This window comes from Mycteria americana, chromosome 5 (genome assembly GCF_035582795.1).
Source record: "Mycteria americana isolate JAX WOST 10 ecotype Jacksonville Zoo and Gardens chromosome 5, USCA_MyAme_1.0, whole genome shotgun sequence".
Classification (NCBI taxonomy): domain Eukaryota; kingdom Metazoa; phylum Chordata; class Aves; order Ciconiiformes; family Ciconiidae; genus Mycteria; species Mycteria americana.
Genome location: NC_134369.1, coordinates 62,658,465 through 62,674,527, shown reverse-complemented (window position 1 = coordinate 62,674,527; position 16,063 = coordinate 62,658,465). Strand labels below are relative to the sequence as shown.

The following is a 16,063-nucleotide window of genomic DNA, read 5'->3' as shown; positions in this document are numbered from 1 at the left end:
TTCCTGCTTCTGTCTTCAGCGGGAAATCAGCCACTCTCCAGTAAAACTTAAGACTTTTTTCGCACATGACAAGAGCAGGAGACTCACTGCGCTTTACGCAACCACCCTACTTGCTTTCAAATTAAACTGTAAAATGAGCCCACGGCTTCGCAGGTGGTGGCAGCGAGGCGCAGGGCGAGCGGCAGCTCCTTCCTCTGTGGAACGAGGCCGCGGCTCTCGGGTGCCGGCGGCTGAGGGCCAGATCCACAGCCACGTTGGTGGCTTCTGCCAAGCCAGCTTGGGGGCAGTTCATCACTCACGCAACTCAGGGCATGCCAGTCCTGACACTACAAAGCCCTTATTTTTAGCATGGCAGGTTATTACACCCGTTATTGAATCCGTGACCAAGGTGTGAAGCCTGAGCAGCAACAGGCCACATGCCCGTGTTGGTGTGCAACGGCACCGCCACCTGCAGACAACCCTTGGCCGATGGAGTGCGGAGATGGATTTCCGCACGCATGTACGTGTTTAATGAAGCCACCAAGGCCGCCGTTGCCTCACCGCTGCGAGGAGCAGCCCCGGCGGACTCCCGCCGGCCCCGCCGCGCCCCCCGCTCCACACCGCTCTGCCTCCCCGAGGCCAAGCAAAATGGCGGCAAGCCTGGGCCCGGCCGGCGGCAGGCCGCTCGCCCCGCCCCCCCGCGCCTGGCCCAATGGAATGAATGGGCTATAAATAGCGGCCAATGGGCTGGTGGGTCGCGCTCTATATAAAAGACGCGCGGCAGCGGCGCCGGGGCTCCACTCCGGCTCGAGAGCAGCGGGCGTTGAGCGGGCGTTGAGCGGGCGTTGAGCTCCTTGCTTTGGCTGCGGAGCCCTCGGTAAGTCCCGGGGCAGCCGAGCCGTCCTGCAGCTTTAAAACAAGATTTTTTTTTTTTTACATTATTCTCCCCCGCCCCCCACTGCGTGGGGTGGAGCCGGTCCGGCTGAGGAGGGGGAGCGGGGCGGCGGGGGGCAGCGGGGGGCAGGGGTGGGGGACGTGGCGCGGAGCTCCAGCGGGGCGCGGCGCAGGTGCTTACCGGGCTTGCCCCCAGCTGGAGCGGGCCCCACTCTAAAACCAGATTAACCCGGTATTTAGCAGGGTAGTTACATATGCTCGCCCCAGCCAGGTCCCCCGAGGGAGCCGTCTGTTGTATAATGGCTTGTTGGGTGCTTCCCACCCCTCCGCTCCCAAGCCGGCGTGGAGGGTGCCGGGCGCTATCGCTCCTCGGGCCGGGGCGCGGCGGGTCCCTCCCGCCCGGCAGCGGCGGGAGGAGGCGTGACCGCCCACCGAGGGCATCGCGGTGCCGCCCCGCTCACCTGTCGCCCGGCCCGGGGTCCCGGCGGGGCCGACCCCCCCAGCCCCGCGGCGGCCCAGACGCTCCTCCCGCCCCAGAGCCGCCGGTGGGGGTCTGCCCGGCGCTGCCACGGCCGCTCTGCGCGACCTTGGGCGCGTCCTTTCACCCGGGCGGTGCCCCGGAGGAGCGGGGAGAGCCCCTGCCCTTGCGGCTGGGATGTTTAAGGACGGGGCAAGGCTGGTGGAGGTGAAGAACTTTTTTCTTTCCTCCTCCTTGGCCCTTGTGGAAGGCGTTGTAGCAACAAAGGTGTAAAAGGTAGGGGTAGCACAACAGCCAAGGTGACCTTGCCTGGGTGCCTAGCTTCCCACCCCAGGTGGTGTGGAGGCCTGCCAAGCCCCCAGTGATAGGCTTCCCCTCTTTCTCCCCTAGTGACTGCAGTAGGGTCAGACATGCCCTTCTCAAACAGCCACAACCTTCTGAAGATGAAGTACTCTACCGATGACGAGTTCCCCGACCTGAGCGTTCACAACAATCACATGGCCAAGGTGCTGACCCTGGACCTGTACAAGAAATTGAGGGATAAACAGACTTCCAGTGGATTTACGCTGGATGATGTCATCCAGACTGGGGTTGACAACCCAGGTAACGGCTGGGGACCGTTAGATCTGCATAATGATCTGTTCTCCCTTCTGACTGGAAGTGCTTCTTGACAAGGGCACCCAAAGCTCTTGAGCTGCTGAGAGGCAAATCTCGTAAAGCATTGAGAGACGGCTCGAAATGCATGGCTGTGTTAAAAGAGGCCTTGTTCTATCAAGCCATCTTCCTTGCTGTGATCTGACATATCAATTCCCAGACACTTCAATTATGTAACTGCTCTGCTAAATACTTTCAATCTGAACAAAAAAAAAAACTAAACCAAATGTATTCTAATTATAACACAACCAGGGGGGAAAAAACCCAACCCTGACGTTATGTGGGCTTACCTGGCTGTTCTGGTCTATTCCTATTCCAAACTGGTTATGTGATGTTCTCAAGCACTTCTATGAAAAAAGGGGGAGCAGATGTGTTTACATGTTAACATTACAGTATTTATTTTTACTCTAGCAATATCAAAATGGCCCAACTAAATAATCAGAGACTGCCTCCTGATGAGGAGTACCCGGACCTGAGCGCCCACAACAACCACATGGCCAAAGTTCTAACCCTGGATTTATACAAGAAACTGAGAGACAGAGTCACGCCCAGTGGCTTCACCCTGGATGATGTCATTCAGACTGGGGTTGATAATCCTGGTAAAATGCGTTGAGAATATTCTGTGTGAGCCAGCTGAAGTAACTGGTGCTTTTGAATGTGGTGACTTAAAATGAATCTTGTGGAGGTGGTATTTATGAGCAGACTACAGAAATGTACCTCTGTCTGTAGCAGAAGGAACAAAAAGCAAAGTATGCTTGCTTACAGCAAAGCATGATTGTTTAGATGTAAAGTTCTATCCGGTGGTCTAAATTAGCTAGTGATATTGGATGTGCTGTGCAAATTTGTCCTAAACCAAGCTTGACAAATGAGCGTGGTTTAATGGCAACAGGTATGGGTTTCCATAGCACTGCATTTGACTACCTGGATGAAGTGTAAAATGTAGGGTCTCTCCAAATGTTTTTATGTAAGAATGCATTTCTACGTGACTAGACCTACCACTAAAGAACTTGCCTGGTTAGTGCTGTGCTGGAGTACAGCCAAACATCACCCAAACTTAGCTCTTCTGACTTTATTACCACTCCAGGCCATCCCTTCATAATGACAGTAGGATGTGTAGCTGGTGATGAAGAATCCTATGATGTGTTTAAGGAACTCTTTGATCCGGTTATTGAAGACAGGCATGGTGGCTACAAACCAACTGATGAGCACAAGACTGACCTGAATGCTGATAACTTGCAGGTATAAACTTTTGATCAATTACTGATGCCTAGTGGTCTGAGGACTGGGTAAAGTTGTTGGCAGCTGCCTAAACTGATTGCTCAGGCTCTGCCCCCTCACTTTCACCCAGCAAAGACCCACAGGCTGTGTGTCCAGGGCAATCAGACTTAAGAGCTTGCTGCTGTAGATGTCGGTGGCTGGGTAGAACCAGGCAGCTGGCATGCAGCAGGAGCTTGCTTCATGTGCTGCTGCAGCGCAGGTCATGCCAAACATGTTCAACATCTATTTCTCTGAACTGTGGGCTGTAGTAGTCAAGTGAAACAGCACTGTCCTGGGAGTCAAGGACTTGTCATAAAACTTAACACTTTCTACTATCTGATCTTGTATCTTAAATATCCCCTGGTGGTCTCATACTATAGAATAGACTTTGTTATGGCTGTAAGGATTTCTGCCTGCTTTATGGATTTTTAAATGTTACTGTAGACTCTAGGAATTCCTAATGCCATGTTGATTGGCTAGCCATAGGTCATCTCAAAAACAAATTAAGATATTTTGGATGACAGTAGTGAATAATTCTCATTTGCAAAAGTAAACACCTACCTAAACAACAAGGGTTTGCCTTGTGTTGATACTTCTAGATTGCAGATCTGAAGGGGTAATAGAAGCACAGACCATAGTCTGAAATGGACATAGAACTGATGGTCTGGTGGTATCCCTATCTTCTATCACTACTTAGTAGCCATAACCTTGAAACAAGGGTTGTGTTACACAGATACTTGAGCTAATGCTGAAGAAAATAGTCCTGAAGTAAGACACTGGCTTACAGGCAGAGTAGTCAATATCTCAAAGTATAAGGTGCATGCTTAAATGCATGGGAGCTACATGTATTTAGGGTAGGTATCTTGGCAACAGGGTTGTACTCACTGGTTTCCTAATCTTGTAGGGAGGTGATGACCTGGATCCCAATTACGTGCTAAGCTCCCGTGTCAGAACTGGTAGAAGCATCCGTGGATTCTGTCTTCCCCCGCACTGTAGTCGAGGAGAGAGGCGGGCTATCGAAAAGCTCTCTGTGGAAGGTAAAGTGAGAATTGGGTGCATCGGGGAAAATACTTATGTCCTTTGCACAAGAGGTGTTCTTTGCAGTTTGAAAATGAAGGCAGTTGGCAAAAGCAGCTTCCCTCAAGACTTAGTCTGAACATGGAGCCTTTCCTGAAAAAGGCTCATTACATTACAGCTGCATCAGCATTGCAGTTTGTAGCTGACAGCAAGAGCACATGTCAGGGAAGTCGGCCTGCATTAAGTTGACCTTTGCTGATTTTGAAAGCTTCTTTCTATGTGTGTGGGGAAAGAGGTTGGTTCATCATGGCTCAAACCCGAAATGTAACAGGTATGTAGCAACTTCAGGGCTTGAGTCATAGCTGCAGTATTTTGTGGCTGCTTTTAATTGACTTTCATTAACGTTCAGCTTGCTTAGAGGTGTAGTCTTGCTCCAAATGTGCAGTTGACTAAAGTAAGCCCTAGTTTTCAGTGGAACTCCTCAGCTGCAGGTTTTTTCCTGTTGCCTCCCAACTCCATTAAGTGAGAGGAGAGGATACACTCAAGGTGCAATTCTGGAGACTGAGAGTGTAGTTGTTCCAAAGCCTCTCAAGGACAGGGTAACAGTCCTTGACTAGAATAATACTGTTTGTTATATTCATGACCTTGATTCTCCTTGGAAGAAAATGCTCCACTTCTACAGTTAAGCAGCAGTAATGATTCTATACTGCTTGTAAGGGAACAAAGGCTACTTGTATATGCCTGGAAGGTGCAGGCAAATCATCTGATACTGCCTTAAGTTCTGTAATGCCACAAAGGCATCGCCATTGCAGATGAAAGCAAGGGAGGAACCAAACCCAGCAGATCAGACATTGCCATACTTTGTGTGTGGTCTCTAAAGTGCTGGGAATGTCTAGCAGCTTTGGTCCCATCCTAAAAGTGACTCTCTCTTTCAGCTCTGGGTAGCCTGGAGGGTGATCTCAAGGGGAAGTACTATGCTCTGAGGAACATGACTGATGCAGAGCAGCAGCAGCTGATTGATGATCATTTCTTGTTTGACAAGCCGGTTTCTCCTCTTCTGTTGGCATCTGGGATGGCACGAGATTGGCCTGATGCCAGGGGTATTTGGTGAGTATGCCTGGAAGGGAGGAGTCGTACAAAGTCCCTGCAAAAAAATCTTGCAGTTTTGGTTGTGTTTGATACTGTTGGGCAAAATGGCAGCTTCTGAACTTGTGTTACGGACTCTAATGAAAAACTTGTGTGGTCTCTTCTGGGGAAGTTGCATCTAAACCAGCAGAATTTGGACCATGTTACCATGCACCACATTGGGCTGGTAGGAACAAGCCAGCTTGGCTAGTCTGTAACCAGACCTACCCATCCAGCACAGGTTAGTGAAGCACCAGACAATAGTTGAAGCAGCTTATCAAAGTAGATCACTTTTAAAGGAGCAGATGTGCCACTACATTCAGCTCTTGTCCCAGGAGCTTAGAGTAACTTGTAGTAACAAACCATAGCGTTGGCTTAGCTCAGACTTGATACTGGATGCATAGTTGCTCCCTTGTAGTCTCATCACTTCTGCTTGCAGAAACTCACTGATGCTGGACTAGTATGGCTTTACTTGTACTAGTGACAAGATTTGCCCCCCTGCCTCCAGAGACTCGGTGACATGAGTTGACTGATGCAGAGGTGTGGAATGGAAGGATTCTGCTTGTCAGATGTAGGTCACCTACATAGAATTCTGCATCTCAGGAGCTTCTGCAGCATAATTAACTTGCTCCCTTGTAAGCCAAGGGCTAGGTTTTTATCAGCTGGAATACTCCAATCTTATTACTGTAGCTGCTTCAGTACAACCCAGAGGAAGCATGCTTTGTTTCTGTAGGTCACCTTTAAGATTGCGTCATCTACCTGCAGATTGCCAGCACTAGATAGCGCTGTCATCTGAGCATGACTAATCTACAACTTGAACTGTAAAGTCTCAGTGTTGTCTGTATAAATAACTTTCCTCAGGTACTAGTTAATTTTTGATCCTAATCAAGCTGAGAAATTATCAGCATGATAAATATTGATGATAGTACTTGCTGCCAGCTGCAAGCCAGGACGAGAGGGGCCCATTGGTGTTCAGAGGTTTTTATAGCATCTCTGAAGAGCCCCAATCTAAAATTAATAGTGAAAACTCAACTTAGCTCTCTGATAAGGTACAAAGTGCAGTTGAACAGAATCTGACAAAATTCTGATAACAGATAACAGGCTTTGTTATACATTGTCAACACGGTGTCATTATGAATGTCACTGTACAGGGCTGCCTTATAGTCTGTACTGATCATCCTTCTGCAAACTCTGCAGAACAGATTAAATCTCTTAAATTTGTAAACTCAGGCCACAGATGAGCTAAGGGGATGACTGGATTTCAGGGTTTGATACTGTAAGACTGGCTAATGTCATCTTATTACTCATTCTGACCTGTTTAGATATAGGCCAATTCAAACTTCCTCTTGAAAAGAGCAGGGTAGAAACAACTAGCTTAACACTGTTAGGTCCTGCATGGACAAAAGTAAGATTAATTTCTTTGAAGAAGCAACTAAGTGAGCCTCTCAAAATAAGAGCTACAATGATGAGTAATTTGGTGCTATTACAGTTATCTTGAAAATGTCAGGTGGGACAGATGATGAGGAGTTTGCCTTGTCTTCTAGGCACAATGATAACAAGACCTTCCTTGTTTGGATCAATGAGGAGGATCACCTCAGAGTTATTTCCATGCAGAAAGGTGGCAACATGAAGGAAGTATTTACCCGCTTCTGTACTGGGCTAACACAGGTAAATCAACATTGCCTGAGCTGTAGGTTCAAATGGTATGTGTTTCTCTGGTTAGAGCTGAGAATGCAAACTCTTTCAAGCCCCCTCCTGAATCCTGCATGGTGATGCTTCATAGCTTGGGTCTCTGGGAACACTCTGATGAGGTTCAGAGCTGTGAGGGCTCTGAAACACCGATATTGGCAAAGCATTGTGGCTATGAAACCTAGAATATGTCCTCTGATGTGGCACCCTTATCCAAGTGTCTAAACTGTACTTAAAGGATTTCTACATGGTTCTGTAAATCAAGCATTGAGAGACCCTGGCTGAGAGGAGAAATTGCTTGAATGTGGATGGACAAAGCTGGACTGAAGCTTCTAGGCCGAATGCTTTTCTCAGCTTCTAGTCTTGATATGAACTTGAGCCTTACCAGCCCCTTCCTCCCTAATCTTAACGGATGTGCTGGCTTGACATGTACTAAAACAAGCTTCCCAACAGATAGTGACTTCAGATTTCATAGTGGAGCTTTAAACTTGGCCTGTCTCACTGCTAGGAGCAAGATTAAGGCCTTAAAAGCCCCTTGTTGGTGACCCTTTTTTCCAAATGGAGGGGGCTTATGTGGCTGACTTAAATAGCTGTTCAAACTGTTGTGGCTGTTGCTATGTAACTGAAGCTGTAAATGAGCACTAATGGTTGACCTACATCCTTCAGGCAGAGAACAATCTCTAAACATCCATTCTCTCTATTTATAGATAGAAACTCTCTTCAAGTCCAAAAACTATGAGTTCATGTGGAATCCACACTTGGGCTACATCCTGACCTGCCCATCCAACCTTGGAACAGGACTCCGTGCTGGTGTGCACATCAAGCTACCAAACCTTGGGAAACATGAGAAGTTCGGAGAAGTCCTTAAGAGGCTTCGGCTGCAGAAACGGGGCACAGGTGAGAGCTGGTGAATCGGGGATGTCCTAGTCAGGCTGCCCTAAGACACCAGCAAAAGCCTGGCTACAGCCAGAGCCATATCTTGGTTCACACTGGCAGTGTGTGTCAGACCATCCAAAAGGGACCCTTGTAAGCACATGGAGAGAACCAAGCCTTAAAATTATAGCTTGAGGGGGTGGGGATGCCAGTGCTCTGCTTACACCTTACTGTATCTGGCTATCTAGGTATGTCCTATCTGGCATTCTGAGCACCAGATAAGGTGGACCTCATGGCAGCTGTTGCTGTTGTAAGAAGGGATGGGAATCCTGATTTAACTTCTGGCTAGGAGATAGCTACAGTAGGTACTTCTGACCACAGGTTAGATTGCTCTTGGGTTACAAGAATAAAGAGCTGGCCTAATGGCATGCTCTGTGGCTCATGTTGGCAGTCACATGCAGCTTTATCTCCTGCATGTAGGAGGAGGCAGCAGTGGCAACTTGTAGAGAGTTGTCTTGCTATGTTCCCTCATCAGGCTAGTGAGGGAAGAAAGGTAGACTTACCTGTGCTAGCAGTGATCAGTGTACTAACTAAACCTCTTGCTCCAGGTGGTGTGGACACAGCTGCTGTCGGAGGGGTGTTTGATGTCTCCAATGCTGATCGTCTCGGCTTCTCTGAGGTGGAGCTGGTGCAGATGGTGGTGGATGGTGTGAAGCTGCTCATTGAAATGGAAAAACGCCTTGAAAAAGGGCAGTCCATTGATGACCTCATACCAGCTCAGAAATAAAGCACTTTATTCTCATGCTTCCTAACTTATTGGATAAATAATAAAATGTCACTCCAATTTAAACCCCTGGGGTCAGAGCCCACTTAGTTACATTGTAGAGAAGTCTTCCATCCATCTGTGTTAGAGTTTATTTTTTTGATGGCTGAGATGTTGCTGAAAACAAAATAAACTATTGTTTTGGCCTGACATGTCTTAGATGTGTTAACTGTGAGTGTCTTTCAAGATTTAAGTGACTTGGTTTTCTTAGTTATGCTAGCAGGGCTGGTTTGGTGTGCTAGCACATCTTCCTTGCTGTGCTGCTGCAGTCTGCTTGAGTGGAAGTGTGGCTACAGCGGTGTCAGAAGTGAACCTTTAACTTGATTGTAGTTGCTGTAAACTTGAGAACTAGTGTTAAACATGAGTCACTACAAACATGCCCTACCTCCAAGCTTTGACTTGTGCATCTGCTCATGGCAATTGTAAACTGTCATTATCCTGACTACAGCAAACCAGGCTGACTCCTGTAAGGGAGAGGAGACAGATCTGGGTACAAAGGGCTACTGTTTTCAGACAGGTCCTCCTGGGGCTGCAGGGCAGTGCTCTGAGGTCAGACTTCAGCCCATAATACTGACACTAAGCTAGTCTGTGGGGAGAAGATCACATCTTTAATCTTTAGAGATGTGCAGAGAGTTGGTGTAAACAGCTAATCACCCTTTTGGGGGTAAGGAGTGAGGTGAAACTTAGACTAAACCCATGCTTCTCTCTAAGTGGTTTCAGCTCAGCCAGGGAAGACAGGGGGGCTGTAAGCTGCTAGTTACAGGAAAATATCAGGAAACTGTAGCTTTCTTCAGCTGACTCATGTTGAACTATGTACCAGTTGTCCCATGAACCTAAAAACAAACAGTATAGTCAATTAAAACATGCTAAATAGTTGGGGTTTTTTTCAAACTGGGTCCAGCTTGCATGCTCAGGCTGTTCTGGTGGGAGCTTACAGTGTTGTCTCAAGTAGGTCTGTTCTCCAGAATGGCTGTAGTCAGCGTACGTGCGTGCTTGCTGTGTGGAAGCGTCCCATTATTAACCTACAAGAACAACATTTCCCAGACATATTGATAGTTAGGAGCATCGGACTTTTAGTAACAACAGCTTTTGCAGCTTGTGCAACCTGGGAAGCAGATAGCACCTGCTCCACAGCTCTAGCCACTGCAAAAACCTGGCTTTTGTGGAGGGAGCGTGATGAAAGGTCGATACATAGCTTCACAGCATGCAGCTTTATATAGGCTTGCATAGATAAGCTTTCTTTTGTAGAGGCTGTGATATTTCTAAGGCTGTGATTGCAGGCTGTCACTTAGCTGAAGTGATGACTCCAGTTGGGGTAAGCTAATTAAATTTTGGAGAGGGAAAGGCTGCGTGAACATCTCAGATGAGGTTGTTTTTTTTTTTAATATAGCTTTCTACGTGATTCAAATTTAACTGGGTGGGGGAGAGGAGATCACATGTAAGAGTTTTGTTCTGTGCTGGGTGATGTTCCTGTATTTGAGTTAATCAGCACAGGGATATTTCTGTACAAGGCTTGTAAGAGCAGGGAAGGGAAAGTGGTGCAAGAGACAACCGGTTGGTTCTGTATATTCTTTAGATCCCCCTTGCTGTGCTTCATGTCACTGTTCACAGACGCTTGGCAAATAGCTGGTGCTGCATCTTGTAATCAGAGTGTTCATTTAGTGGTGCCTCTCAACACGGCGTCGTTACTGCCCTCACAGCAATTATCTAATGGAAGGAGGTGCCTGAAAACTTGTCTTTTTTTTTTTAGCTATATCAGCTGGACTAATAAAAACATCTCTCTCCCTATGCATATTGTTTCTCCTATGTCCGTAGCCCATTGGGGCTGCTATATCTCTCTGTCTTGTTTTAGCCCCTGGGTCCCCGCAGTCTGAGGCAGGACTTGTAGCTGGCTAAAAAATTATGGTCAAAGCAGCAAGCTAGTCTTCAATGCTTGCATCCAACTAGAAAATATTTCTTTTTAGTTGCTTTTCTTTCCCACCCACCACCTTTGCTGTGTTCCTTCCTGTTGATGCCACAAGGAATAACACGGCCATGCTTTTGTTTCAGCTTGTACAAAGCAATTGAAAATATTCCAGAGAACAAACCTATCACGGCAAAAGGCTGGACACAGCGACCTACCCCAGCTGGGGCTTGTTAAAAACCTGTGATTGAGAGAGAAATTAAACCTCCCACCCCCTTGCCTTAAAAGCTTCGGGTTGATTCTCAGCATTACTCACTGTCGTGCCCTGGGTGCGTACCGTGGGTCGCTCAGATACTGCGGCCGTACCAAGTGGGTCATACGGAGCGGCTGCTCGCTCATGCTTCGGGCACCTGAAATCGTGCTGGGCGATGGCAAGCTGCCGCCTGTCAGGGGTGCCTCGGCCTTAAACCGAGGGGAGGAGAGGGAGGTCAGCAGTCGCTGCTGTGCTTTATACAGGGGAACTGCAATTAGCCTTGCTCGCGGAGCCACCCGTGTCACGTAGCTTTTGGGAAGGATGCAGGAGCTGGCACAGCTGGCAGGGCCCTCTGGATGGGTGAGCTCATGCTCTGCGTCACACCCAGCAGCGGTGGTGTCACTCCTCGCCAAGCCTGGAGCTGTGCACGGGCTCCTCCGTTGGCTGAAAAAGTGCTGATGATGCGTGGGTGCGGGCTGGGGGAGGAGAGGGGCCGGGAAGCCCTCCGGGGCGTGCGGGCACGTCTTGCGTCTCTGGGCTTTCCCGTGAAGTTTTATCTGAACTTTCCTCGCTTACAGATTCGGGAGCAGCGATCGTCGCTGCCATCCTGCTTCCAAGGAGAGCAGCTGAGCTCTGCCGGCCGTAGCGCGGGGCCTTGTGGTGGTGTCCTCTCTCGCTGCCACCACACGCCCTGCTCCCGCAGGCTGGCACGTTGTCCCTCGGCTGCCAGCTCACCACTTGAAACGCGCACCGTTTTTATAACATTGTCAAGGGGAATTTCTTTTCGTCGTTGTCTTTTTCTCCCGAACGTTTCTGCTTTCCTCAGGGGAGCAGTTGCCTAGCCCTGGCCTGCGTGCGATGCCCACGCAGGGCAATGCGGGTGCCGGCAGCAGTCAGCCAGCCCCGTCCCCTTCCCTCTCGGCACGCGTGGCACAGGCAGCACGTTGCCTGCTGGGAGCCCAGGGTCCTTATTCAAGAAATCAAGCTGCTTGGGAAACCATTTACCTCTCACATTACATTTGCTGGCAGTAGACTGCCCATAAATGCTCCTTATTCCACTTTTGTGCTATCTACTGGAAAATTATTCACGGTCTTTCACCCACTTGTGGACTAAGCCACATGGAGGATGGTGGTAAGCTCAGCATTACGGCATCGACCCTGGGCACCCTGCCATGCTGTGGGAAGCTCCCAGGCCTGAGTGAAGTGGTCAAGCTGCCCACACACTCCCTTGTGCCCCCGCCAGGCAGGACGGACAGACAGGACGGCTGCTTCACGAGGAGGTCCAGGTGCTCCAGGGAGGCTTCTGCTTCCTGGGACGAGGTAGCCAACCCGGATGGCTCCTCTCTCACGAAAACAAAGTACGGAGTAAGGTGGTTTTATCTGCTGGATGCCCGGTGAGAGCCCTGCCCGGGGTGCGGGAGGCTGCTGCTCGAGTCTTGCCCTCCGCTGGGGATCCTTGCTCAGCTTAGCTCGGCTCGGCTTGGCTCAGCTCAGCTCAGCCCCAACCACAGCCGAGGCCAGGGAAATGCTTTCCTCTGGCTTTCCATTTTGCCCAGAGTAATTAATCCATCACTAGGCCAAGAAGAAAAAGGAAGGTGCTATTGCCTAATGTCTCCAGCACCCATCTGGGAAGGAGGAGGTTTAGGCTCCAGCCTGTCCTTAGATGAGTGTTACCATATTTTTATGCAACGTAGAATAGCTTGAGCAGGAGAATTTGAATGATTATTATTTTTTTTTTTTCTTCTCCACCCGCCCACCCACACACAAAAAATGTGGTAGCGTGGTGGGTAGGGCACTCTTCTGGGAATGGAGACGGCATCACAGCCTTTTCATCTCCTGTTTGCTTTTCTTTTTCCCCCGGGGAAGCAGCAGGCCAGCAGGCTCCTTTGGCTGTTCTGCGTTCCTCTGGCTGGTCTGCCTTCCCACCTCTCCTAAAAAGTCATAGTTACAAAGCTGGAAATAGCCCGGGTGACCGTTTGCTCCAGCCCTCCACCAGTGGGACAGGGCATTCTCCACCGTCCTGGGGCTTCGTCGCGTTTATTTGTCCCCAGTGAAGGGGAGCCAAACCCAGTGCCGGAAAAGGACACCCCATAACCTAAGATGTTGAGATGAGAGGTTAATCAGAACCAGGTCTCTTGCTTGACCCTCTTCCCCTGTTTCTGACACGTTGGGGTTTATTTTCCTGTGCAGAAATTACGCTTTGGCAAGCTCTCGCCCAGCCCCATTTCCAGCCCCAGCCCGCTTGCCCTGGGTTCCCGGCCCCACAGCACCTCTGCCTCACCGGCTGCCAGCCGCCGGCCGCGCACGGGAAAACCCAATGGCGAGGGCTGGCCTTGGGCTGCAGAGGTGGCTGCACGTGGAGATACCGGGCTTCCCCCGCCTTTTGAAAGACCATCTTTTTTTTGTTCAAACGCTGCATAGAGCCAGGCCGAGCGCACCAGGTGAGGAGCCGTATGTACTACCCCCACAGTGTGGGTCTAGCAATTAAATTGGCAGCGTGGGCTCAGACTGGGATCGACAATTAACGGGGAAAATCTGCGTTACCAGACAGGGTAAAAATAAACAGAGATGCATCCAAACCTACCAAAGATTTTTGTTTTCCTCCTCCAGCCAGTGAGTAAGACTATGAAAAAAATCATATATATATGTATATTTTTTAATATATACATATGTATATTTTAATATATACGTGTGTGTATATATTAATATAAACTTTCAAAGGGCAAAATGTCTCATACTTAACACCTGGGAAAATGACTAGAAAGGGTAACACTCAGAAAAATGCCAACGTTGAGGTTTTTATTGAATGTCAAAAGCTTCAGCTCAAAATATAGAATGGGCAACCCCGAGCTTTCTATGATGCAATTTCAGAATAAAACCAGAACTGAAGATCAATTTGACAGCTACACATGCAAGCCCCAGATCTTTGTAAGGACCTCGGCTTCTCACCGTGTTGAGTGCAGGTGGGTGCGAGGTTCAGCCAACGGCTGCAGTCTGATCGCTCTTCCACATCCGTTATTGATGATCAGAAAGTAAAACTGAGACTAAGCTGTGCTGAGGACACCCTGGCAGTGTCAGCTTATATTTTTGCAGTGACTTATTGTCATGGTGTTTGATGGTAGTACTTGAGCACAGCAAAGCTTTCCTGGATTACTTGGGAATGAGCGAGACTGGCAAATAAGTGAATTAACTCAACTGAAACGCCATGTTCTTTAGCCTGGTCCAGCAGAGCGGTTAGCACGTACACTGAGGACAGTTTTGTTGCGATGTAAATAGCGGCTGCTTGCAGTTCAAACATTGCCGTGTGTTCAAAGCGCAGTGAAACTGGAGGGAAGACTGATGGCAGGCTCAGCGCTGGCTCCAGCCTTGCCCACGGGAGGTTGTGCTGATGGAGGTTGTGCACCGGCTTCGGCACAGAGCGGATTTGTCCTGATTCACTGGCCCAGCTGGCCTGGGACAAAGCTGGAGGCGACCGCAGAGGCAACCGAGATGGTTTTAGGGCACTGGGTGGTGAAGTCATCTCAGGCAGGAAAACTGGTGTTTCAGTAAGCGTGGGCCAGGCTGCGTCCGCCCGCAGAAACTGGCCGGTCTCCCTCCACGGCTGTGGTGAAATCCCCTGAATCATCGCTAATCAGCGCTCGGGCTGACAATGTTCCCAGGCTGCTGGGCAGAGCACGCCTGCGATTACTGGGAAGCCTGCAAAGCCATCCTGCGCTGGCGGTGCCGATCCAGAGGGACATGCTGCGATCGAGTGACTGAACGTGTCCAGATGGGCACGAGAGGAGAGGTCTTCAGTGGGGATGGACACCAGGAGAGCCGTGGGACCATGCTGCTCCATGAGTGGGCTGTCTTCAGCAAAGGGCATTGGGATACCATCGCATTGGATCGTTGCTGCAACAGCCTCCGAGTTGGGACTTGTCTGGGGAGAGACGGCTCCAGAGATACTTGTGGGAACATGCACGAGAAGAGGATTGCAATGGATGGGAGCGCTCATGGCCCCTGAGCGTCAGCTCCTCACCATGGGAGAGTGATGGCTGGCGCTTTTTTTTATATAAGCCATTGTTTTAAGGTAAAACATTGTTGAGCATCTTGAGGATGCTCTTTCCTCTGGAGCTGCAATAAGTAAGTGCCTTCCTTCCTTCCCTCTGCCTCTGGGATGTCCCCCCTGTCAGACCAAGGGGACACGCTGCTGCCAGCACCACTTCCTCTCCTCCGTCTGGTGGGTGGCATGGGGTGCTCTCTGCCCCAAGAGGGGTGGCTGGTGGGCCCCAGCAGTGCCTCAAACCTTGCACCTACCTAGAGGGTGGAAATGGCCACGAGGAGCCATCAGCTCAGCTATTTCCCACTGCTGAAAGCCTTGGGAGAAGCTTGAGGATTTCTTACAGCTGTCCTGGAGGCCGGAGGAGAGCAGAGGTGGGGATGCAAGGCCAGGCACCATGGACACATCTGCGACCGCCGCAGTGCACCCAGCCGCCCCCGGCGCTCAGCCTCAGAGCCCCCGGCTGCTCTGGGCACCTCCCCATTCTGCCCGTGGCTCTCCGGAGGCTGATCCCCAGCCTGCGCCAGCTCTCACAGCATCCCAGAAGGTCCATCCTTCCCCTCCACAAAACTCTCGTGAAGCTCCATCTCAGCGGCCGGAGGTAAGTGCTGGGGAAAGCTGCTCCTCCCCACCGCAGTGATGTCCCGAAGGGCTGTGTCCTGGCCAGCATCCCTTGCCACCAGTGACCATACAGGCCGTTTCTCACTGCAAGGCACCTCCTGATTGCATTAACATGGACGAGAGTCAGGTTGAGAAGCAGCAGGGGTTGCAGGAGCCAGCTCTCTGCAGGGCTGTGTGAGATGCACGCTAATGCAGCAGCTGCTGCGTATCGCACCTTGCATCTGACCCTCAGCCATCCTTGTGCAATAGCTAACTGCCCGCCGGTTATCTCACCAACGCGCTTACTTCGACTTACTCATTCTGTGGGGTGCTGTGGAGCGGGGCAGGGCTGAGGGCTCAGCTAGGCGAAAGGCTGAGCTAACCTCACAGCCGGCGAGCGGGGGACGTGACCCATGCAGAGCCATAAGCTACGTGTTTTCTGTTACTTGGCGGTTTGGCCTTTTTGGGGGCTTTTTTTT

General features: G+C 50.1%; 1 protein-coding gene across 2 annotated transcripts; it reads left to right on the top strand.

Annotated features, from left to right (window-relative positions):
* The first annotated feature begins 800 nt into the window (after nt 1-800).
* Nucleotides 801-8,927, top strand: CKB (creatine kinase B). Of its 2 annotated transcripts, none has more exons than XM_075503663.1 (8): nt 801-856; nt 2,417-2,604; nt 3,090-3,244; nt 4,167-4,299; nt 5,215-5,386; nt 6,949-7,072; nt 7,801-7,990; nt 8,575-8,927. In XM_075503663.1, exons 2-8 carry the CDS (start codon nt 2,427-2,429, stop codon nt 8,751-8,753), a joined length of 1,131 nt encoding a protein of 376 aa, XP_075359778.1. In that variant the 5' UTR covers nt 801-856; nt 2,417-2,426; the 3' UTR covers nt 8,754-8,927. The 2 variants fall into 2 exon arrangements, with proteins under 2 accessions (XP_075359778.1, XP_075359777.1); XM_075503662.1 differs by lacking the exon at nt 2,417-2,604 and adding an exon at nt 1,742-1,954.
* The last annotated feature ends 7,136 nt before the right edge of the window (nt 8,928-16,063 follow it).